General features: G+C 37.1%; 1 protein-coding gene and 2 long non-coding RNA genes across 3 annotated transcripts in view; all 3 read left to right on the top strand.

The window, feature by feature from the left end:
* LOC147844459 (uncharacterized) overlaps nucleotides 1–26,631 on the top strand; it is a 155,530-nt gene that overhangs the window by 31,902 nt on the left and 96,997 nt on the right. The gene's annotated exons all lie outside the window — the stretch shown is intronic.
* Nucleotides 117–20,910, top strand: gas2l2 (growth arrest specific 2 like 2). The gene is made up of 6 exons (XM_087254476.1): nucleotides 117–2,277; nucleotides 5,039–5,265; nucleotides 9,965–10,072; nucleotides 12,322–12,418; nucleotides 14,708–14,960; nucleotides 19,129–20,910. Exons 1-6 carry the CDS (start codon nucleotides 1,926–1,928, stop codon nucleotides 20,774–20,776), a joined length of 2,685 nt encoding a protein of 894 aa, XP_087110602.1. The 5' UTR covers nucleotides 117–1,925; the 3' UTR covers nucleotides 20,777–20,910.
* The window catches only part of LOC147844461 (uncharacterized), a 49,958-nt gene continuing 49,577 nt past the window's right edge, over nucleotides 26,251–26,631 (top strand). The window contains exon 1 of the long non-coding RNA XR_015492132.1: nucleotides 26,251–26,631. This exon is cut by the window's right edge and continues 891 nt beyond it. This is a non-coding gene — a long non-coding RNA (uncharacterized LOC147844461).

Below are 26,631 nucleotides of genomic sequence, written 5' to 3'. Positions count from 1 at the left end.
GTTGACTGTTGGCTTTTACAGTGTATGTTGTAGAAAAATATTAAATACACATTTAAAAAAAAGAAAAATCCAGAGAAGCTATTTATTTTTAATTTTGCAATATTTAATTTGAATTCAATTGTATTATTTTTCCATTTCTAAATATGTTTGGTGCCTTAATTCACTGAGAAATAGATAAAAATATTTATTTTCAAAATGGGGTGTACTCAGTTATGCTGAGCACCATATGCCTATTTAAAGCTACACTGTAAAAGCCAGCAGTCACCTTTATCAAATGAAATAAGTGTAGTTAACTCAAAATTGACTGAAAGGTAATTCTACTCATTTGAAAAGCATTTTGAACTTGGTGTTGAAGATAATGAGTTAATTAAATACCACATTATCTAAACTTAAATGGAGTAAGTTCACAGTACTCGTATAGATTAGTTTTTTAACTCAAATGGTTTGTAGCAAACGGTTTCCTCAAATGGTTTGAGTTGCTTTAACTTATTGGGATTTACAGTACTCAGTTAGTTTGAGTTCTCTTTATTTATTGGGTTATACTGTGATCAAATTGCTTTGTTTACTCAAATAGATTAAGTTCACAGTACTTATTTTTGAACTTAAATGGTTTGTTGCAATCCGTTTCCTCAAATGGTTTGTTACCTTAACTTGTTGGGTTTTACAGTGCACTATAAAACCTAACAGTCAACTTTATCAAATGAAATGTGTGTAGTTAAATTTTACTGAAAGTAAAGTATGTGAAAAGAGTTTTGAACTCAGTGTTGAAAGTGAGTTAAATAAATACCTCATTACTTCAACGTAAATGGAGTAAGTTCTCAGTGCTCATATAGATTAGTTTTTTTTTACTTAAATTGTTTGTAATGATCAGTTTCCCCAAACGGTTTGAGTTTCCCTAACTTATTGGGGTTTACAGTACTCGGTTTGAGTTATCTTTATTTATTGGGTTTTACTTAAGCTATTTAGCTTAAATTGCTTCGTTTACTTAAAGTTCACAGGATTAGTTGTTGAACTTAAATGGTTTGTTGCAATCGTTTCCTCAAATGGTTTGAGTTACCTTGACTTATTGGGTTTTATAGTGTAAGATTTAAATTAAACGATTAAATAATGTTTCACGGCAACAGATTAAACAGTATGAGAAATTTTCTGAACTATTATCACTCTAGCTCATTCCTAAATGGAGAAAATAGGCTTGTTGCCCCTATCTTCCTGCAAAAAAAAAAAAAAAAACAGCATTTGCTAGTAAGGTATGTTTTGATGCTGGTTTGCTGGTCTCAATTATGGTTTTGCTGGTCTCAAAGCTGGTCTTGCTGGCCTCAAAGCTGGGCTTGCTGGTCTCAAAGCTGGGGTTGCTGGTTTCAGTGCTGGTCTCAATGCTGGTTTTGCTGGTCTCAGTGCTGCTACTTACCAGCATTGAAACCAGCAAGACCAGGATTGAGACCAGCAAAACCTGCACTGAGACCAGCATACCAGCATCAAAACATACCTTACCAGCATATGCTGTTTTTTTTTTTCAGCAGGGCTCCCTGCTTGATGTTATAGTATTCCTGTTGTTGTGTTATGGTTAAAGCTGAACGTGTGGGCAGTAAACGGTTAACTTGAGTGTTTGGATTTAGACGCTATCTGGTAACCAAGGACGATTCCACGCTCACACACCCTGACAACATATTAAAAAGCGCTGAAACTTTGCAACACAACACTGCACAACTGATGCTCTTCATTAATTTCCACTTACTGATTAATATTTTTTTCATTTGTCTCGATGAAAATCACTTTTTTTGCTACTGTATATTAAACTAGTCATATCGTTTTTGTTGTCAGCAAGATTATAAGATGCTAGCGTATTTTAGGTTATCATTTCCTTTCAATACTCCATTAAATCAGTTATTTTGTGTCGATTAAATTGATTTTATGAAACCCGAGCCATGTCTGGAATTCAGCACGCATCCAATCAAAGCATCAAGCCTTTTAAATCCAGCGAGGAGTATCTCTATGCCATGAAAGAAGACCTCGCGGAGTGGCTGGGAGATTTATACAACATTAACATTGATGTAAACACTATTCTGGAGATGTTGGAGACAGGTGCGCTGCTGTGTGCTCACGCTAACAATGTGACCCGAGTGGCGGATGACTTTCTGAAGAGGCTCGGGGCCACGGAGATCCCGCTGCCCGCTTCTGGAGTCACTTTCGTCAGCTCTGCCCATCCAGCAACATTCCTGGCCCGGGACAATGTGACGAATTTTATTAACTGGTGCCGAAAGGAAATGAGCATCCCAGGTGTGGCTTATTTTATTATATATGTTCTATTTTTGCGTGTAAAAATTACAGATTGATTGTTGACAGAAAATCAACAGTTTGCAATTCTAAGACTCATCACTAGATGGCGCTGTGAGCTCACAGTTCGAGCTTTTTCGTTTTGTTTTCCTTCCAAATATAAAGATTTAAATCATTTAATTCAACAGTTTTGGCCCATATATAACATTTAATTACATTTATGTATGTCATTTGACTAAATAAAAACAGAGCATTTGCTAATTAACAAACTTTTTGTCTTAAAATGACTCGCGAAAGCATTACTCACTGTTTGTTAAAAGTGTAATAGGCCTAACCTTTTTGGTGTATTGATTACCATTTGTATAACCACAGTTTTACTACAAATACCATGGTTAAACAATGAGTCGTGTAGTAAAATCATGGTTAATTTGTGGTCAAATTCGTAAAAATGTAAGATAAATAGTTTGTGTAAATTAATCTAATTAACTAACACTTAAATATAGTGAAGTGTTACCTAAACATCTGTACCCAGTCGAAAACTTGCTGCTTACATGATTCTACATCCCACAACAATGTAAAAGATGATGGGTTTCACACCAGTCATTCATTGTCCCAACACAAATCTATTAAGTTAATAATTTTTTTTTCAAATTTAAGTTCATTGAACATTGAAAAATTAAGTTGTACCAACAAAATCTTCAAAAATTGTGTTGATTAAGCTCATTTTGAACAACCAGCTAAAATAAACTTTTCAAGGGATTAGTTACTTAAAGCTAGTAAACCAATTGCCCTAAAAGCAACAATTGATTTTACAAAAATAATGTAAAATAATATAAACCCAGTGTAACTTGGAACTGTTAGGTTGACTTAATTTTAATAATTATCTTAATTGTACATACTTTTTAAGTCAACTAATCCCTTTTACAGTGTCAGACTATTTTAGCTTGTGTTTTCAAATAATTACTGAATTATTACAATATTACATATTTGGTGGTCTATTAGGTCTATAAAATCTACAATTAAACCCTGTGTTAAATTTAGAAGACACACTGGAGTCTGGAAGAGCAGATTTATTTTACTTTTATTTTATTGTATGTCATTTTTCTAGATACAGAAAAGCTGGAAAAAACAAATAAAATAAAGGTGTATTGAAAAAAATGTGATTAGTTAAATTTTTTTTTTTTAAAGTGAGTACAATTAGCATAATTATAAAAATTAAGTCAACTAAACAGTTCCAAGTAACAATGGGTTTACTTACATTATTTTTGTAAAGTCAACTTGTTGCTTTTAAAGTAATTGGTTTACTCGCTTTAAGTAACTAATCACTTTTTACAGTATGTCAAGATGCTTGTAATTTAGGTAGACATGACACGAAACATTACACCGTAAAAAATGCTGGCTTCCACACAACTCCTTCATGTTCTCCCAACACATGATTAAGCTACCCCCCCCCCCCCCCCCCAAATTAAGTTGAATAAACATAAAATAATTAAATTGTCTCAACAAAATCTTCAAGAATTGTTTTGATTCAGCTCATTTTGAACAACCAGCTTAAATAATATTTTCTGTGAGGGTGTAAATATGTCAAGATGGCTGTAATTTAGGTAGACATGACATGAATCATTACACCGTAAAAACACTGTCTTCAACATAACTCCATTTTCTCCCAACACAAAATGATTAAACTAACTTTATTCATTTATTTTCTTGTCGGCTTAGTCCCTTTATTAATCTGGGGTCGCCACAGCGGAATGAACCGCCAACTTATCCAGCAAGTTTTTACACAGCAACCCATCTCTGGGAAACAATTCCGTCTCTGGGAAACAATTCCGTACCCAATTCCGGGTGCTCCAATTTCCCCCACAGTCCAAAGACATGCGGTCTTTGGACTGTGGGGGAAATCAGAGCACCCGGAGGAAACCCACGCAAAGTCAGGGAGAACATGCACACTCCACACAGAAACGCCAACTGAGCCGAGGTTCGAACCAGCGACCCAGCGATCTTATTGCTGTGAGGCGACAGCACTACCTACTGCGCCACTGGCTCGCCATTAAACTAACTTAATTGTTTTTACAAATTTAAGTGGATTGAACATAAAACAATTAAGTTGTGCCCCAAAAAGTGCAAGAATTGTGTTGATTCAGCTCCTTTTAAATCAGTAGTTTGAACAAGCAGCGTGTACAGAGTGATACATTTGACAGCTTCTGATTCAAGTTTTCTATTACCATCATAAACTCTTCCCCCATTGCAGATGTGTTGATGCATCAGCCGGCCATATTAGAGAGCAAAACATAAACCATGCCACTGAAACAACCGAAGCTCGCATATTATGGTGATTATTGCTGCTGAGAATGATCAACTACTGTCATGCTTTGACTGCACAATTTTAAAGTTACATTTAAATTACTATACACTCCCAAAAGTTAACAAAATAAGTAGATGATAGAAAGAAAAACTGTAAGTGGAATAAAAAAATGTTTGTGGTTGGCCAAACTGAACCAGGATTTTCAGAACAAAAATCTAAAGAACACCAATTATGCTTGTTCTTATGATTTCCAGTCAAACATGTGAAATATTAGGCTAATATCTTATTTAATTCTGCTCATATTTATCTTTTATCAACTATTAAATTCAGTCTGTTAAAATATAGCACTTTCCTGCTTAGTAATAATACCAGTAGTCTCTATAGCTACTGTAGATTTGGCAGCTTCCACACTTATTTCTCATGGTTTAAACTCTGGCATAAACTCTTCCCCCATTGCAGATGTGCTGATGTTCGAGACCGATGACCTTGTCCTGCGTAAGAATGAGAAGAATTTTGTGCTGTGCCTTCTTGAGGTGGCCAGACGGGCCTCTCGTTTTGGCATGGCCTCCCCGGTCCTCATTCAGCTGGAGCAGGAGATAGAGGAGGAGATTCGCGAGGAGATGGAGGAATCTGCTCATCCCAAATCACAGAGGAGCTTGATAAACATCCAGAACCTGGATGAGATGGTGCTGCATCAAAGATTAAATCCACATATGTTTACTGATGTGCTCGGGGCACTGCAATTTAATTAAAAAGGGAATTGTAATGAATTTGGTTTAGTGTTTAGGACAGTTGTGTAAACACAGCTGTGTTTTAAAGGGATGGTTCACCTAAAAAAGGGAATTTGTTTTTTTTTCCCCTCACCCTGGTGTTGTTTCATTGTAATATGTCCTTAATTCATTTTTGGACCATAAAATGATCAAATGTCCTGCTTGTGTCCAGCATTAAGCTTTAAAATAACAAAATAGAGGGATTAAAGAATGTAACATGCTATTTCCCACCCTGAAAAGAATATTCATTGTATTTACTACATTTTTCTAGGGTAAGTGGTTGCAAACAATTTATATAGGCTGGATTTAAATGAACAGATTAAATTTAGTAATGTTCAACTTAATTTGTTTGTTTAAATTAAGCTCATATATATTGATAGCAAACACTTACCTTAAAAACATGTACACTTTGAAAAATGCTAGGTTCCACACAATCAATTTGTGTTGGGACAACATTAAGGAATTAAGTTAACTTGATTGAACATAAAAACAGTGTTCTGTTTTTTATTATTTATGCTTTTGAATCGCATTATGAGACCTTGATCTTTCTTCTAACAACTTTTAACCTTAAAAAGTTGGAAAAAGGTGACTTTTAAGAATTTTTTTATAGTTTAAAGGGATATATTGTTTGGGTTTACGTTTTATATTATGCTGCAAATACCTTGTAATAAGCTGCCAGTACATTTTCTGTTATTTAAAAGATTAATTTCTCTCTTTATTATTTCTTATACATTATAGTATTTCAAACTATACTAAAATGTCAGAGAAAAAGTCACTTTGTTAATCTGTGGAGTTGAACTTCAACATCAAATGTGGACAGAGCAGAGATCAACATCACATAATGCAACTCACAACCGTAAATAAATGGAAAATACAAAATATGGAAACAGATATTTTTTACAGTGTAAATATGTTATTTACCGGGAGAATGAAAAGTAACTAATATTAAAACAGTATTTATATATATAAATTTTTTTTTGACGGTGTGCTCTGTGCGCCTGCAGTTGGAATATGTAAACTTAGCAGAAAATGCACCTGAGGATCAAGACCATTGATACAATTGTTGCCTAGGCTAGCATCATAAATCGTACAGCGCTTTGCTCTTTTTTTTTTGTAAAATCAACAAAAAAGTAGTACATTTTACCTTAAGTTTTCGGTTTTCAGAACTAAAGGCGTATTCCACATCCAACATCAAAACTTTCATTACTGTTAAAGATCTGTGTCTTTGCCTGTTCTTAATTCATATTTTGACTTCTTTATTGACACAAATTTCTCTGGACAAGTGCCATTTTTTGCAAAACCTAGTGTGGGCACGAATTATGTAAATTACTAATCTTGTGCATGAGGATGCTCCCTGAGAACAATTCAAATTCACTAACAGGCGAATGAGTTTAAGAACAAACTCATGTTGTGAATTAGGTGAAAAGTTTAAACGTGTGTATAAATATGAAAAGCACAATTATAAGTAAATGTTACCCATTATCATAGTCATTCATTCATTCATTAATTCATTAGTTAATTCATTAATTCATTCATTTTCTTTTCGGCTTAGTCCCTTTATTACTCAGGGGTCGCCACAGCGGAATGAACCGCCCCATTATCATAGTAACAAGACAAAAACATTTTGGACACTCAACCCTAAATTCAAAAGAAGGGTCCAAACTGGAAAAAAAAACAAGTTCATTTTCTGCATTTAAACTATAATTTCTTACTTTTATCGCCCTTGAAGTCTTATAAACAGTATCACTTACCACTTTTGTATGTTGTAAGTAATGAATCATTTAGCAGATACTTTAATCCAAAGCCACTTGCTTAAACAAGTACACTTAATACAGGCACCAGCCATCAGTAATGAAGTGCTTTACTCAAGGGCACAATAACAGCAGCTCATCGCTTGCTCCTTTCAGAGACTGAACCGGCAAACAGCTCTGCACTTTACCACCTATAACACACAAGATTAAAAACAAGGAAACAAGGACACCACAGGGGTCAATGCTGAGGATCCATCTGTTCCTATAAGATTCATGACTCTTTTTAGCATTTACAATGATTTGCAGGTTGAATAGGAAATAGGAGGAGAGATTTGGATTGATATGTGGCTGTTTTAGGATTTATGGAGACTTTCAAAGCGGCTAATAAACATATGCCAATATTCAATAAAATAATATATCGTGATAATGAACATAAATGATATTGTTAACGTGATAAAATAATAAATAATAAATAAGTAATAACTAATTTAGTATTATTTTAATTGTCTTTTAAGTATATTCAGATTGTTGTATTTCAGTGGTTGTTCATCACAGCACCAAATGCTTGAAGATTAATAGGCTGTTTATATTCAAACATTAATATTTTCACGTTATATCCCAGCAGGCACAGGAGGTCAGATTGATGTTGTATCCCAGCGTCGTGAGATGTTGCATTTTGTTAGGAAAGGAAAATTTGATTGGCGTCAGAACCCAAAGTTAGGCCGATGTCAGTGTCTAACATCAGACATACATTGCGTTTTGGTTTCCTCCATCGGAACCTAAAAACAACCAAATATCAACGTCTAATGATGTTACAGCTTGTGTGGACTTTACCACTATGACGTCTATCAGATGTTGGATTTTGGTTGCCATACTTGACAAATTAATGTCAGTATTTGACATCAATATGACATTGGTTTAAGATGTTGGCTCAACATTGGATTTTGGTCCCTTTCCAACACAACCTAAAATCAACCAAGTATCATGGTCTAATGATGTTAAAGCTTGACGTTGTGTGGATGTTACCACTATGACGTTTATCGGATGTTAGATTTTATTTGCCATACTTGACAAATAAATGTCAGTATTTAATGTCAAAATGATGCTGGTTTAAGATGTCGGCTTGACGTTAGATTTTGATCACTTTTCAACACAACCTAAAATCAACCAAATATCAACGTTAATTCACATCGTAATTTGACGTCAAAATAACATTGTCCTTAGATGCTGGTGACCTAAATCTAACCTAGTAAGGTCTTATGATGTTGTATGCCTGCTGGGATGACATGAATGAGATATTGATTGAAAACACTCTGTTTATAGGCCAGCTGTTTGTTAAAAACGTACAATAATGATCCATGTGTTAACATTACACTAAAATAATTTTTGCTGCTTAAAAATGAGTTAAAAACAACAAAATCCGGAGAGTTTTTTTGAGGAAACTTAATGATTTCATGTTCAATCTACTTAAACTATTTACAATAACTTAATGGATTTTAATTGGGACAACATAAATGAATTGTGTGGAACCCTGCATTTTATACAAAGGCATTCATTCATCTTGGGGGATGTTAATTTCTTTGTTAATACCTAATCATATGTTATTAAAATCTAAAGTTGTAATTGTTTTATTAAATGGAGCTAATATCAAGGGCCAGACAGAATCTGTGGACATTTTTGGCAATTTCTGTGCAGAATTATGTAAAAAATCTGGGGATTTATGTATCATAACTAAAAGCTTAGTATATGAACTAAAAAATAGTACCTTTTTAACCTTTATTTAATTTTAATGCAAATTCAATAAGATCCACTTATTTGGTAAACAAAGCAAGTCTCTCGTATAGCTACTAAAAGACAGAAAATATTATTTTACAAAATGTTTTGTAAATAAATCATATGAACATTTTCATATTAGTCAATAACACTGAATTCAATTAAAAAACTGAAATTAATTAAAAAACTGAATAAATATAAATGTACATTAATTTACACAAGTAAACAAATAGACTCAATAATTGGCTAAAAATCTGCAGAAATCTGTGCCTGCAGTGTCCAAGTGGGCCTACACATATAAAGTTCACTGGTTTCTTAACTAACATTAACATAACAATTGTATTTAATGCAATTATTTCTCACTGTTGATTTTAATGTTCCAACTAACATTTACTAATGAGACTTTATTGTAAAATGCCATCTATTTTACTTTATTATCCTTTTGTAATAGAATTTTTGTAAATATTTATTAACTCTGAGCGTTTATATGGATAAATCAATGTACAAAAAATATTTTTGTTATACCTTATATCAGTGTTTCTCAACCACATTCCTGGAGGACCACCAGCTCTGCACATTTTCCTTGTCTCCTTAACCAAACACACCTGAATCAGATCATCAGCTCATTAGCTGAGACTGAAAGACCTGTAATGGGTGTAACAGTTGAAGGAGACATCCAAAACATGCAATGTTGGTGGTTCTACAGGAACGTGGTTGAGAAACACTGCATTTTTTGCAGTTTGTGTCAAGGGTGTCCAAACTCAGTCCTGTAGGGCCGGTGTCCTGCATAGTTTAGCTCAAACTTTCTTTTACACAACTCCTTGGAAGTTTCTAGTATACCTAGAAAGAGCTTGATTAGCTAGTGCAGGTGTGTTTAATTGGGGTTGGAACCGGCCCTCCAGGAACGAGTTTGTACAACCCTAATTTAGGTCAGTCGTGATATTACCATATATCGTGATAAAAGTTTCAGCAAATAATCGCAACAAGAAATATTTATACCATCTTAAGCTTGCTAGCAGGTTACATCTGCTTAGAGTAAGGTATCAGAAGTGTGTCGGCCATTTAAATCATGTTTCTGTGTGTGTTTGCAGGTGCAGCTTCTGATTAGCCGATGCAGTTGTCCATCTCAGTTCCCCATGGTGAAGGTATCGGATGGGAAATACAGAGTGGGAGACTCCAACACGCTCATATTTGTGCGGGTATATGAAACTGCTTTTTTTCACTTGATCAATTCATATGCTCCATAGAGATTTCAATGATAAAACCTGTAAAAATGCTACAGTAAAAATATGGGAAATATAGTTAACAGTAAGTTTCCTTAATATATATGGTAACCATTAATTAACTTTTCCAGAATTCCCTGCATGACACTTCACTTATGCTTTTTGTTGACATTGCTATGGTTCTTTTACATTTTTTTTTCTATCAGTGATGTACATTACAGCTTTATGTTACGTCTATTGTTGATTAATATCGTTTATTTCAATACTAATTTCATGTGTGTTACCATGATGGTGTTTAGTATTTGTGTGAATCACACTGAGCATCTTCTATATATTAGCATGTTTCTCTGCTTGGGAAAGGTTTGTTTGTGATAAGCATTGGTTCGTTAAATGACAATCTCATCACCATATGTTTATGGTTGTGTTAGCATGTATGAGTAGCGAAAGATATGATGTGTTGATATTAATACTTAAAAACAAGGGTGTATTAACACTGTGAAATTAACAAAATAAGGTAGTTTACTGTAAAAATTAGTAATTACTTTTACAGTTTGTACTGTATTTTTAACGGTAAAAAAACTGGCAACCACAATTGTCATTTATTACTGTAGATTTTGCGGATTTATTTTTTGACAGTGACCCAGATGTTAAAACAACATACAAAACATGCCAAATAAAAAAACAAAAATGCTAATTGATCGCATAGACTCATTTAAAAAAAAAGAAAAGTTATTTTGTTAGAAAATACGAGGGTATATGAATGAAAAAATATTGCACTAGATGTGTGTAATATGTATCATTTACAATGGTATTGTATTGTTATTGTAACAATATGCTAGCTAAAATTGTTCAATTTCACTCACTTTGCAAAAAAACAGGCAAAACATGTCTTGAGAGGACAAAAGGTTTAACTGTGTCATGAATGGAATTGATGAAAGGAATTCATTACATTTAAAACAAAAATAAAAAGGCACTGAATGCCAAAAAAAGCTAATTGATTTGATGTCAAACCCTTGACGTCCATTTGACATCCACATATTGATGCCCTTTTGACCACCAAAATAACATCACAAAAGTATTGTAACAAGAAAAGTTTGATTCATCTGAAAGTTTACACTGGATTTTGTATCCATACGATGCATGTAAACTACCTAATTGTCAAAACAACATAAAAAAACATTGAAAACGTCATTGGGATGTTGTATTTTGTTTGGAAATTAAAATCGGGTTGACGTCAGAACCCAATGTCAGGTTGACGTCAGTGTCCATAATCCAACCTAAAATCAACCAAATATCGACGTCTAATGATGTTACAGCTTGACGTTGTGTGGGCGTTAGCAATATGACGTCTATCAGACGTTGGATTTTGGTTGCCATACCTGAAGAATACATGTCAGTATTGGATGTCAACATGACGTTTGCTTAAGATGTTGGCTCGACGTTAGATTTTGGTCACTTTCCAACACAACCTAAAAACAACCAAATATCAACATCTAATGACCTTAAAGCTCAACGTTGTGTGAACTTTACTACTATGACGTCTATCAGATGTTGTATTTTGGTTGCCATACCTGATGAATAAATGTCAGTATTTGACATCAGTGTGACGTTGGTTCAAGATGTTGGGTAAAAACACAGCCTAAAAACCAAATATCATTGTCGTTTGACGTCGTTATTGGACATCAAAAATAACATTGTTCTTAGATGTTGGCTAGACATTGAATTTTAGGTACCTGACGTCACAACCCAAATCTAACCTCACATTGTGTGCCTACTACAAAACGACATCAAATTTACATCTTACCTTGGCGTCTCAATAAAAATTAATTACAGGACTGTCTTGTAATCGATTATTGATGTGTTTTTGGTGCCAATATAAGATGTGAATGTGTTGTCATTTTTACATCAAGGTAGTCAATTGACATCTAATCCTTTTGCATTTGTTGGTTTCGTTTTGATATTAAGGTGCCCGCTGGATACTCTTATTCATGCCTGTCTATGCTTGGAAATGTGTCGATCCATCAGTGTCACTGAAATATGTCTTTTACTGCTTTGTTGACAAGAAATGGAGGAGTATCTGTTTTGAGGATACCGTAAACTGAGATAAATGGCTTCTAAACAAACACACAATCAACTGCAGATGGAATTTGCTCATAAATTTTTATTAAGGTGTGTGTGTGTGTGTGCGTGTGTGTGTGTGTGTGTGTGTGTGTGTGTGTGTGTAGATTTTGAGGAATCATGTTATGGTGCGAGTGGGCGGCGGATGGGACACCCTGGAGCACTATCTAGACAAACATGATCCCTGCCGCTGCACTTCTCTCGGTACGTGAATATGCACACAAACACACACCTACATCAAATTAGCATCAGAAATGATATAAACAGTCAAAGGGTTGTGGTTGTTTATCATGTATCTATTATTATTATTTTTTTTTTAATTATTATTATTATTATTATTATTATTATTATTATGGGTGAGCTATCTTACCTTTAAGATCAGTTTGGCATAATAACGTACATCATCAGACATTGTCGTAGGATGACCATTATTTTCTCAAAACACACAGATTTACTTAGATTTATGCAAATGCTCTGTTTTGGACATTAAAAAAATACTTTCAGGGTTTATGAAAAAAGAGAGCATCTCTTTCAGCATTGATGGAACAAGAATTTAATGAAATCATGCAGCATGAGTTACTACAGAAATAAGGAACATAAACTGTTAGATTAAACTGGGTATTGTCTCTCCACCTTGTACTGTGGTGAAGTGAAGCTGTTATTCTAGTCACATGACTGTGTTCATACCATAGATATTTATATTAGATGTCGCCTTGGTTTGTATTGGAAGGAACGCGTCAATATACAGTAGCTGCCATTTTAGTACAGGGCAGCACTCCTTTAAAGGGTAACGAAACACCAAAACACATTTTTTGAGCTGTTGACAGTCGTATATGTGTCCCACACCACTAAAAACACTATTAGGACACCTATATTTCACTAAAAAGTGTAAATTGGTTGTTTTTGCGTTATTTCAAGCAAATTCGTACTTCCTGTTTGAAACTAATTTTTGAAGCTGCGTCACGGTCATGACATAATAGACTGTATTCCAGCGTGCAGACTGGGCGTCTGTGCCAGAGTGAGTCTTATTACGTCTTACAGTGTGATGCATTAATGCATGAGTAAGGCTTGGTTCAAACCAATCAGCGCGCTCTATTGTGCAACTTCATTAATATTCATTAGTGTCACTGTGTTTACGCCCCAGAGACGCCACGTTGTGTTGGCAAAACAAGCGTGAAGTGTTGCTTTTATAGTTTGCTGCCATTAAGTTTCGTTTTCATTTTCTCTCTGTGAGAGCTCAGCTGGAGTCACGTGTGGATTTACAGTTTACGCGACGCTCGACAACAATAACTTACGTGTCTAAGGAGGAACATTGTTTACCTGAGAGCTGTTCTCATCTGCAAACGCTAAAATCCGGATTCGCTTGTAACGTTAGTCTTCTCTTCATAATGACGCGGCTCTAGTTGCTGGTGATTGTCCTGTCTCTACAGATTTGGTAAGTGAGCGACCAGTGCTCTTTGTTTATTCAGTTTGTTCGTATCGAATTAAGTTAACTATTGCACTGAGTGCAAACATAGCACCGCATTTTGTGACCGGAATAACACACGCGGCTTTCTGACACGACCTGCCGTGTGCATCTAAGTTTCCAGGAAATGCTGAGTTTTTTTTTCTCTCATTCGCCGTGCGGTATCAAACATTGCATGAAAAATACACGCTTAGAGCAGATCCTCGAATCAAATATCGCGTTTGTTGCGAGGGGCATGAATGAATTCCCTGAATGAAAGAGCCAAACTGCAGTTAAAGTCCAACATTTAATAATTTGGCAAATAATTCGACTACAGATGTCCATGTAGGTTAAACACCATCACTTTCTCATGTGTGTGTATTTTGACTGAAACTCGCGCGTGCCCAAATAGACACTCCCACACCATCCCACTTTAGTTCCTCCGACTCTCCCCCCTAAACAGAGCTGGACACGCCCACTTTTCTGACTTTTTCCAAAGTAGAGGTGTAAAAACACCCTGCTGAAACAAGGGGGTTTCATGGCCCTTTAAAATGAATGTGGGACCAAGCTGCAGTGGAGGACTGTTGCCATCCAGAGCCAGAGATAAATGCACATATACACACACAAAAATTATAATTTAACATCCCTTTTCTACATCGATAGATGAGTGACCGCATGGGCATTGTGACAAAGAGAGTGTGATAGTGTGCATGGAAATGTATTATCCTCCCTACCTGTTAAATGTGATCTAATTCATGTCTTGAAAAACACCCCCTCTCCTGCTTTCATTTCTCATTCTAACGGAGGGAGCGATTCGTTTGTGAATAAATCTCTATGACCGTATGAACCTTGTAAGAAGAGAGGACATTTTCTCCATTTATATTCATTTACTTAGAATCTGCTGTAAATCACCTTCACTATCGAGAGTACTGCAACCCCTTGCTAATTTGCCCTGTTGAGTAAATATGGCCTGTAGTATATTTAACAAACTTCTTTAAGGAATTAGATCAATATTTCCTAAAAATACATCCATTTATTTCTTTTATCAGTCCATAAGTTGACAGCTCGTCCAGTAACTCCAGTCCACGAAATCAAAGAGCGCTTAACCTCACCACGACCTGACGGCCAGTGTGCATCTCAGACCACTCTCATGCTGAGCCGAACTCAGTCTCCCCTACAGTCAGTTTTCTGGACCCCTTCAAGAGCCCAAAAAGGATGGCCTTCTCCTCCACGCTCCTCCTGTTCACCTGACCCTGAACATCAGCCCACTCGCCGGAGAAACACCAGCTCCTCTCCTAACAAGTAAGTGCCCAGTGGGAGTCATGAAATAAAAGACATTAAGTTTGTTAACTCTCGGTTGTTCCTTAGTTAGTAATCACACTCGTGGTCTCCACAATCCAAAAGGAATAAACACCTGTAAATGACCCCGTGTTTTATTAAAGTAAAATTTTATTAACATTTATTTTTGTTTAATATTTTTTCTATATTATTTTGCATTTAAGAGGGTTTTGTGGTAATAATTTATATTAGTGCAGTAATTATTATTCATTTTCCCCATTGAAAACAATGTGATGCTTATTTGTAATATATATTTTTTTTCATTATTGCAGAATTTTCAGGTAAAATAGGGACAAAAACCAAAGGCAGATTAGCACCATCTGGTTAAAAAAAAGTAATAATTAGGTGAAACTACTAGCTGTCTAATATTGCTATCTCTGCAAAGCTGCTTGTGAAGGTTTTAGTTGTGTAGACATTTCTATGGAATTGTGGATTTAAATATACATTTAGACAATAAAAAATACTTAAATTTTTTTATTTTCATTCATTCATTCATTTTCTTTGCGGCTTAGTTCCTTTATTAATTTGATGTCGCCACAGCAGAATGAACTTATTAACTTATCCAGCATATGTTTTACGCAGTGGATGCCCTTCCAGCTGCAACCCATCACTTGGAAACATCCATACACACTCATTCACACACATACACTACTTACAATTTAACCTATCCAATTCATCTATAGCGCATGTCTTTGGACTTGTGGGGGAAAAACACCCGGGCGAAAACCCATGTGAACACGGGGAGAACATGCAAACTCCACACAGAAATGCCAACTGACCCAGCTGGGGCTCGAACCCACAACCTTCTTGCTGTGAGGCGACATCACTACCTACTGCGTCAACATGTCGCCCATATTTCATATATTTAAAATGCAACCCACTGCGCCTCCGTGCTGCTCTCTAAATGTTCATATTTTGTTCTATTTCCCACTAATTCCCTGTGGCAGTCATTTTTGACCCTCAAGACCACAAGTGTGTTTGTGCGTGTGTCTATTTCACACTCTTAGTGTTTTAGGGCTCTATTTTGATGATTCATTTTGATGTGCAAATGCCAAAGCACAGAACACAAATGCATTTAGGGCGTGTCAGAATCCACTTTTGCTATTTTAAGGACAAAAAAATCCACTTTGCGCTGTGGCGCATGGTGTAACAGGGTTGAGCTTATTCTTTTAATGAGTTATAGGTGTGTATAGAACAGAATAAACCAATCAGTATCATCTCTCATTCCCTTTAAGATTCAGTTGTGTTGTGTATAGCGCATTTGCTATTTACATGGCGGACTTTGTAAGTGTAAAAACTGAACACTTCACTAGTGAGAAAACAGTTAAACATCTGCAGCGCAAGAATGAGAGAATGAGCATCCTAATTCTTTACTTTCACTTTCACTATCGTGGATAAGGAAACGTGTTGTACAGACAGACATATATTAGCCAATACATGATTAATTTGTTAAGCGCAAAGATTTGTTTCAAAACTATTTCTAAATTTAGTTCTAATTTCCAGCAAACGACTAAATGAACAATAATAACAAAGTGTGGTTAAAAAGTTATATCCTAATACACATGCTGCCCCATATGGTCCAAAACCTGACAAGTGGGCAAATCTAAGTTTGTTTTTAATAATAAAAATATAAATATCCATATAATAAATACTACCACTAATTATAATAAAATCATGCAAAAACAAATTGTTATGAATGAACTGAAAAAGCCCCCTGATATCCCATATCTTGGCATTTACATGAAGCATTTTTAAAGCAATATTCCAAAATGGTGAATGGAAACATAGCTAGTGTTTTTGGTTCCTTTTCTGGATTTAATGTCTCAGGACCATCTATTGAGGATGGAGTAGCTCTCAGATTTTATCTAAAACCCTCTTAATTAGTGTTCTGAAGATGAACGAAGGTCTCAGGGGATTAAACAACATGAGGATGAGTAATCAATAACAGAAATATCATTTTTGGGTGAACTTATCCTTTAAACAGTAACTAATCCATTTTGATTTCAAGTTGACTTTAAGTCGGCATGAAATAAAAGTTAAACTTTTTTGACCATGTAATTTTTTATTTTATAGGTCATAGGTTTGCTAAAAACCTGTCACTTCTTATAAATGACAAATCATTCAGATCTGCCTCCATCCAATTAACAAATGATGGATAGTATCAAGTCTGTGGCATACATCATCATACAGAAGACCATTTGTTGCTACTCCTGTGCAGTTTCCAAACAAAAATATCCTTGTGTATAAATATAGATACAGTCAGAACTTGTTAAAATCAGATTGGTCTAACAGAAAATCTTTCTCGCGGGCATAGATTTGCCTGGCAGGATGATAGAAATCCACTTAAACCCTTGGATTTTCACAGACACATTTTTTGTTGTCTGAGGTTTGTGAACCTGACAGAAACAACAGCCAGCGTCTAAGGCATAAACATAAGAATGACTTTTTGTGCAAGACAGAGAGAAAGAAACAGACTGTGATTTTTTTAGCATCTGAGTTCACCCTTTGTGCAATTGAACAAACTTGTTCCACTTCATCATAACATCTCATTATCAATGTCACGCTTTTAGCAAAGACCAATCTGCAAGAATGCAATTATAGATGCTATTATTTCATATTCCCATAGTCTCCATCTTTCACAGTTAATGACCAACATATTTAACGTTGGCTGTTGAATTATAGCAATAAAATTAGTAGAATAACAAAAAGAGACTCATAGGATTCATTAAAAAATTCAAGTAATGAACAGTGTTAATGTTGTGCCTTGGTTTATTCGTGTAGTAATGTTTACTAGCTCAACATTAGCTTGCTGGACTGTTATTTTGTAATCTTAATCAAAATATACAGATGTGTTTCAGAGAAGATTACTGTCTGAAATTATATTATTCATATTGTTTTTAAAACTCTGGAAATGGCGTTAGTGAGACCAGCAGGGGGCGCTCAACCTGCGACCTGCATGTGTCCTAACCAAGGGCGTAGAATTGGCATGGACGGAGGTGACATGTCCCCACCCATATCCACCAATTACTGAAATGTCCTTACCAATAATTGAATCGACTTCAAAATAAAGTAATGCTCCGTCAACTCTTAATTGACACGTGCAAGTCAAGTTCGCTACTAGTTCACCGTAATACTATTGACCAAGGCTGTACAATTAATTAAAATTCAGTTTTGATTTTGTCTTCCATGATTAAGAAAAACAATACTCGGGATAAAACAGTAAATTGCGTCACACACCTCTCTAAATTTCTCTCCATTCATACCTCTTCAAAGCCCGACTGCCGTGAAATCATGTAAATTGAGTTTTGCAGCATGGGATAGGATTGGTTTTTGTATTATTAAGTGTTTATTTTATATTATTAAGTACTTTAACTATGTTTTTAAAAGTGCAAAACAGAATTAGTGTTGTTCAATGCATGCCCTTGGTCCTAGTGCCCCAGTATATTGATGGGGACTCTATACTACTCAGTGAGCACCGTAATTTGGATGAGACGTTAAACCGAGGTCCTGATTCTCTGTTTTCGTTAAAAATCCAAAGACGCCCTTCGAAAAAGAGTAGATGTTTAACCCCGGCATCCTGACCAAATTGCCCACTGGCCTCTGTCCATCATGGCATCTATTATTTCACAAGTGTACACTTACCACACATTTTATGTGAGAATTTGCATTTATCTGTCATTTCTTGTATTTAACTTATTTCCAAAGTTCTCCATTAAGTATGTTAATGGACAATATGAGAAAAGAAAATTGGAAAAATAAACTTTTATTTGGGAAGAAATTGGCAAAATGAGAGATTACAGTGAGATTCAATTGAAAAAAGAAAAATATGTGAATTTTGAGGTGAGCAAAAGTGGTATCTGGTGCATTTAAACCTTCATTAAAGGTGGTCAGAACCATCTAAAAATGTATCAAAGAAATTGCAAACACGTAAATGATGACACAAAGTACTACTCATAGTAGTCATGCAAATAAATTGTTATAATGTATGTCCATTAGGTCTCCATTTCATCTAACCCCTGAAAAAAATCTGTACTTAATCATGAAAATCATTGTCACTAAATATGTGATACTCTTAGCAGCTGTTGAGGAAGCATAAACTATACTGACAAGTCTCTGTGTGGGTGTTTTTCAGATTAAGAGAAAGACCAGGTACTCCTCAAATGTTCACTTGTCCTGACAGTAAAGACAGCTTGAAGACAAACTCCACCAGTAGGAAAGGCAGAGATGCAACACGGACCCCACCAGTACCTCGCCTCACGAGTAGTCTTCCACGGGCCATCCATCCTCCTACCACACCCCAACCTGAGATACAGCGTCCTCAAACTCCTCTTGTTTTTCAGAGAAACCTCAATCAGGTCCAAACCCAGCAAGTGCCTGAGAAGAATCTGGGCCAAACCTGGACCAAATCACAGTTTGTTTCCAAACTGAGACAACATTCCACAGCTGGAGGAAAAGGACGAGAAAATCAGGATAGAGTGGACTCACAAGAAAGTCCCAGCAGGACTTTCCGAAATATACATTCATATCCCAAACCTCCAAACATCACAGTTGAGGAGGCAGAGGACAACGGGGGTCCCAAAAACAGCAATTTCCCCCGCACCTTTTCTCCTTTTAAAGGGCTGATAGGAGCGATCTTAGAAGCACAATTTAACAGACCTAGAACTCAAGCTAAGATCCCACAAGAAGAGCCCTCAGAAAAAGCTAAAAATATACTGAATGTAAATAAGAGAGGTCAAGTTGAACAAGCACCTGATAAAGCGATGAGCAAAAAGGCACAGCACCTGGTCCTACCATTGCAGTCTCTCCTTATCAATCCAAGTAAATCTTATCAAAGCCAGCTTGATCCTCAAAAGTCTAAAGCTAAATTTGGAGGTGAAGATGGAGGAACTGAGAGAAGTTATGTCTTCACTCCTCCTCCTCTTAGTCTTGCTCAGGAAGCAGTCCTCTACAAGAGCCTAGAGGAGGAGATCTTGGCCAATTTACAGCAGCTAAGCATCGACTCGGAAACCAGCACTAGCTCTGATGAGAAGCATCACGATGAGACTCTTAAGAATTCAAGAAAGATCCCATCTGACCACTGTAAAGCCTCCAACAGATCAGCGAGTCTTGATCGGGCAACTCCCAAACGTGGGAACAGGGCTTTTGATGCAGTCATTGCTGAGCTCTCTGGAGCCCAAAGGAATTTAGAGAAGGTGTCAGTTGAGAAATGGGTGAACACTCTTCCTAAAGGTCTCAAAGGCAAGACCGAGGACAGTCACACTACCACACATCACCTAAAGGTCTCTAAACCTTGTATGACCAGTTCTTGGTCTTCGTTGGGATCTAGTATGGATTCAAAGGAGACAGCTGAAATTGTAATGGTGCAAGTTGAAAACTCCAATTTGGAGACTAAAATTCCCATTGGCAGAGTGTCTAGTTTAGGTAATGAACATGTGAAGAAGCAGAGAAGCTCTTCATTCAAACAAAGGAGATCCTTAAGGAAGCCGGAGAGAGTGCCGTCCATCTTCAAGCTGAAACTAAGACCCTGTGTTCGACCAAGACGTGACCCCAGGTCAGACCAGAAGCCTTCAAAGATCCCGAAACCGGTTTTCTACAAAAAAACAAGCTGCAGGGATGGTGGCTCTCACAACCTGAGAAGAAACAATTCCCCACATGGGTCTTTCAGGACAGACAGCTCTCCAGGAAACAACTGGATTAGATCAAAATCTCATGTCCCAATAACGAGGAAAGGATCAAGCAAGGAGCTTCCTGCAGAACAGGATCTAGAATCCTGGGTTTAATTGACAACTCAGAATTGGAGGCTTGCAAGTTTGGAGTCTTGACTGACAATTCAAATAAGCCATATGTTAATCAGGGACTAGAAGATTTTAACATTTACAGCTTCTTGATCATAGATTAAAGTTGTCTTAGGCTATTTGGTGATTTGTCAATTGTTTACATATGAATTGTTGTATTGTACATACAGAGGTTAGGCAATGAAAATGAAGCACTGGCCAATATATTGTAGTTATATACAACCTTCACACATTTACTGTTTAAAAAGCTCTCTGGTAGCTATAGATATAATGCCATAGCAAAGGAGCCATGTTGTTTCTGACACATATTTAGAGGGTTTTTGTTATTTTGCATAGATATTTGTAGTCCAACTTATCATCATGTAGATGTAAACTATATGCAGTGTGTTTTAAAGACTTCAAAGAGTTCAGAAGTGTTTTCATCAAACCCATTGCCACAACAAGTGAATAAGAGAAACTGTTTTGAGGAAATTCCAACTCAAATGGTCACCAGAGACTGATCTAAAAGTTAAGCTAATACCAGATGGGAAAAAAAGCATCTCAGTTGACCTTGTGTAGTCACTAAAGATTCACCCTCATGACTGTGAAGCGCTTCTAGCCATACACATTAAATGCACTGTATAAATACACATTACATTGTAATTATGGTGGCTTGAGAAAGTCTTCTTCGTCTTCTTAGACTAGCTTAGACAACCAACAAACTAACTCCAAACCTCTAAACTATACTGAATTAAGTTGCTATATCTTTTCCAAAGGATCCGACTTACGGTTTTCTGAAAACTGACCCGGAAAATTTGACTAAACATTGGACCAAAATTTGTGATCTCATAAGTTTTCACCAGACTCTCATACAGACTTAAGTTTTGGCTCATTTTACTCAAACTACCAATCTGCCAATCACTGATGATGACCTCTGTCCCATAGACTTCCATAGTAAAAACTGCCATTGACTTTACGTTTGACATACTAACAACATACCAATTCATGCTAACAATATACCAATCCATACTAGAAACATACTAATCTATACTAGAAACATGCTAGCAACATGCTAAGTCATGCTAAAATCATACTAACATGCTAGTTCATCCAAAGATATGTTAGCAACATGCCAATTCATACCAGAACCATGCTAGCAACATGCTAATTTATGTTAGCAACTGCCTAGTAACCACTTTGAACACCTTAGCAACCACCTAGAAACACCTTAGCAACCATTCAGAATACCCTAGCAACCACCTAGAAACCCACCAGAACATCATAGCAACACCTTAGCAACCACGCAGAACATCATAGCAAGCGCCTAACAACACTTTAGCAACCACCCAGAACACCCTAACAACTGGCTAGCAACACCTTAGCAACACCTAGCAACCATTCAGAACATCATAGCAACACCTTAGCAACCACCCAGAATATCATAGCAAGCGCCTAACAACACATTGGCAACCACCCAGAACACCCTAGCAGCTGCCTACCAACATCTTAGTAACCACCTTGAACACCATAGCAACCACTCAGAACATTATAGCAACTGCCTTGCAACACCTTGGCAACCACCTAGAACACCCTGGCAACACCTTAGCAACCACCTCGAAAACCCTAGCAACTACCTAGCAATACCTTAGCAACGACCTAGCAATGCCTTAGCAATCACTCAAAACACTATAGTAACTTCCTAGTGACACTTTAGCAATCACTCAAAACACTATAGTAACTTCCTAGTGACACTTTAGCAAGCACTCAGAACACCATAGCAACCGCCAAGGAATGCCTTAGCAACTGCCTAGCAACCACTCAAAACACCATAGTAACCTCCAAGTGACACCTTAGCAAGCACTCAGAACACCCTGGCAACCACTTGGCAACACCTTGGCAACCACTTAGAACATCCTAGCAACCATTCATAACAACCTAGCAACCACCTAGCAAAACCTTAGCAACCACTCAGAACACCCAATCAACAGCCTAGCAACAAACATGCCAATCTATACTAGAAACATTCTAAAATATATGTAGTTTTCTCTGCCAGTTATTTAAACTTTAAAGCTACTTAAAACTTTCAGACCAGGCTTTCTCAAGACACCATAAAGTTTGTGTACGAACTTTATATTTCTAGTATGAAATTGATATCTAAAAAATGCACTTCCTGGTTGTTTTCAGTTCAATTCTCAGATAACGTCTGTCTGATGTATTGGAGTGGTTAACATACTTAACCACGCCGCTCCAACTGTCAGTTTTGGCAGTGCTGTGACAGAAATGATGGGGAGAATAAAAAAGCCACGCCCACTGTCTTCTCATTTAATTCCGCTTCTCTAGGAACTGCGTCACAATATGAAAAGAGGGTCGTTCCATCAGGTTCATGCAGAATTTAAAGGCCACGTGAGTGTTTGGAACATCAAAATGCATGTCTATGTTCAGACTGCACTTTAATTATTTTCTTATTGTGTAGCCTGCTGTAAACATGTCCCACCTGGTCAAAGTTTTGACCCCGTGTGCTGTTTATTTTTTCACCAAGCTATTGCGTTTCTTCCTTGGTGTTTTCAAGTCACCTTGTGCTTCAGCGTTTTTCTGCTGCTGCTTTTTATAAATAACTCTTGGCATAAGTCTGGAGCTAATAATAGCCTCGTCAGAAGTGCAGTCTGTCACACTACAGCAGCTGTGCTCTCTTGCAACTTCCTTCTCCTTGTTCCCTCCCTTCAACCCCAGGCCCCTTTCATCCTGCTTTAACATCCCCAGACTCTTGTCAAGAAGAGAAACACTTTGAAGGTGATCCTCGAGAGCAGGATACTCTGAGGACCTCAATTGTATGGATAAAAAGATTCAATTCTGATAGTTTGGGGGGATTACCTTGATCTCATACAATTATTAAGAATAACAACATAAAATAAAAAATATTCTTGATTATTGGAGAATTAGTGAACATGAGAATGCTTCAGCAGCACAGTCCCAACTGCCCCACAGAGAATATATGAAAAATATGCAAATTAGGAGATACAAGTTATTTACAGAAATGTTCAAATATATTAGATATAATTTTATATAGATATATATATTTTCTGTTGCTGAAGACGGCTAATAATATCAACAAATATAATATAAAAACACATTAGCCTACTATTTATACTAGAAACATCGTAAGAATATACCAATCCATACTAGAAACATGCTAACACACTAACCATACTAGAACATGCTAATTCATACTAAATTAATGCTAACAACATGCTAATTTATGCTAGAAACATGCTAGCAACATGCTAATTCATACTAGAACTATGATAATTTATGATAGCAACTGCCTAGAAACCACTCAGAATACTTAGCAACCGCCAAGCAACACCTTAGCAACCAATCAGAACAACTTAGCTACTGCCTAGCAATGCCTTAGCAACCAATCAGAGCACCCTAGCAACTGCCTTAGCAACCACTCAAAACAACCTAGCAAGCATCTAGCAACGCCTTAACAACCACTCAGAACACCTTAGCAATTGCCTAGCAATATCTTAGCAACCACCTAGGGATGCCTTAGCAACCGTTAAGCAATCACTCAGAACACCCTAGTAACACCTTTGCAATGATCTAGAACATCTTAGCTACTGCCTAGCAACACCGTAACAACCAATCAAAACACCTTAGCAACGCCTTAGTAACCACTCAGACCACCCTTGCAACCGCCTAGCAACGCCTTAGCAACTACTCAGAACACCCTAGCAAACACTTTAGCGATGACCTAGAACATCTTAGCAACCACCAAGCAACAATTTAGTGACCACCTAGCAGCCAATCAAAACACCTTAGCAAACGCCTAGCAACACCTTAACAACCACTCTGAACACCACAGCAACCGCCTTGCAACACCTTAGCAACCACTCAGAACACCATTGCAACTGTCTAGCAGCCACTTAAAACACCTTAGCAACCGCCTAGCAACATCTAAGCAACCCCCGAGCAGTATCCTGGCAACCGCTAAGCAACCAATCAGAACACCCTAGCAACCACCTAGCAACACCTTTGTAATGACCTAGAACATCTTAGCAACCACCTAGCAATGCCTTAGCAACCACTCGGAACACCCTAGCAACACCTTAGCCATAACATAGAACATCTTAGCAACCTCCTAGCAACACCCCTGAACCACTCAGAACACCCTAGCAACACCTTAGTGACCACCTAGAGCACCTTAGCAACAACTTAGTAACCACTCAGAACACTCTAGCAACCACCTAGAAATGCCTTAGCAACTAGAATGCCCTAGTAATGCCTTAACCACTCAGAACAACCTAGCAACCGCCTAACAATGCCTGAGCAGTCGCTCAGTGGTCGACCTAGAAACTACTCTGAATACCCTAGCAACACCTTTACAACTACATTGAACACCCTAGCAATGCCTTAGCAACCACCAAACAACCACTCAGAACACCTTAACAATTGCCTAGCAATACCTTAAACCAGGGGTGTCAAACTCAATTCCTGGAGCACTCAGAACACCCTAGCAACCACCTAGCAGCACCATAGCACAGCCTTAGCAACCACCAAACAACCACTCAGAACACCTTAACAATTGCCTAGCAATACCTTAAACCAGGGGTGTCAAACTCAATTCCTGGAGCACTCAGAACACCCTAGCAACCACCTAGCAGCACCATAGCACAGCCTGAAAAAATTTGTCCAGAGCACCCGTGTCTGTTTGACGTCGTCTGAGCAAAACTACAACCAGGTTGAAAAAGAAAGTTGAGGAGAAATGACTAATTCCCTTCAAACCCAGGTGAGCAAATATGCACATTTTCTACCCCATTAAACTCTTCTTTCTTGTTATGTAGTTAATAACAAAAGATATACTACATAGTTTTGCTTGTGAGATGTAGTTTGGACAGTTGTCGGCGGTTTTTCCTATTGTTAAGTCATGCAATGTGAAAGCCAATTTCGCTGATCCATCTTACAGTGTAAACAAAGCAACGACAAGACGCTAGCCCAGATAGTCATGTAGTGTGAAAACATCTGTGACACGACTACTTTGAAAATCATGCAGTCTGAACTCGGCATTAGTCCCTTTATTAATCTGGGGTCGCCACAGAGGAATGAACCGCCAACTTATCCAGCATATGGTTTTATGCAGCAGATGCCCTTCCAGCTGCAACCCATCTCTGGGAAACATCCATACACACTCATTCACACACATAAACTATGGACAATTTAGCCTACCCAATTCACCACGTCTTTGGACTCTGGGGGAAACCGGAGCACCCGGAGAAAACCCAACCAAATGCAAACTCCACACAGAAACGTCAACTGACCCAGCTCTAAACAGCGACCTTTGTGCTGTGAGGCGACAGCACTACCTACTGCGCCACTGCCTCGCCCTACCCAAATTTCAGATATGTTTAATCCAAATATGAACTGGTATCTCATATGTGTCACTTCTATATTTTCCATGCATCATTTTTCTATATGGAACTTCAGTGATTCACATTATGCTTTGAATGGCTCATTGTACATTCATTGTATAAGCAGTAGAGCAGATCCATCACCTCTGAAAAACAGATGCTGATGTAAGACATTGATTTTGTACAACACACACACTAGACGATGCATTTTCTGTGTCCAGCATCCGTTTATTAGACTCATGTGCTTTTTACATGTAGACATTTGTACATGTGTATTTGATCTCGCAAAAGCTGCTGTGCTGTGCTCTCTGTGTGTGTGTGTGTGTGTGCCAGAGATGAGGTGGGTTGAATTATTAAAGGAGGATATATTTTTAGGTTGTTACTTGCCGCACACAAACATCGTCCAGGCCTCTGCGTGACAAAGTGAGCTCCACAATGTAAGGCCGTACATTT

The sequence above is a fragment of the Danio rerio genome, chromosome 5 (genome assembly GCF_052040795.2).
Source record: "Danio rerio strain M-AB ecotype USA chromosome 5, GRCz13ab, whole genome shotgun sequence".
Classification (NCBI taxonomy): domain Eukaryota; kingdom Metazoa; phylum Chordata; class Actinopteri; order Cypriniformes; family Danionidae; genus Danio; species Danio rerio.
Note: the sequence above shows the minus strand (reverse complement) of the source record. Positions and strands in the feature narration are given on the sequence as shown.

Excerpts from the sequence above, each read along its gene's own strand:
- gas2l2 (XM_087254476.1), top strand. The coding sequence starts at position 1,926 with ATGTCTGGAATTCAGCACGCATCCAATCAAAGCATCAAGCCTTTTAAA. Across the intron at positions 12,419-14,707 it reads CTGCCGCTGCACTTCTCTCG|TCCATAAGTTGACAGCTCGT; the intron begins GTACGTGAATAT and ends TTCTTTTATCAG. Across the intron at positions 14,961-19,128 it reads ACCAGCTCCTCTCCTAACAA|ATTAAGAGAAAGACCAGGTA; the intron begins GTAAGTGCCCAG and ends GGTGTTTTTCAG.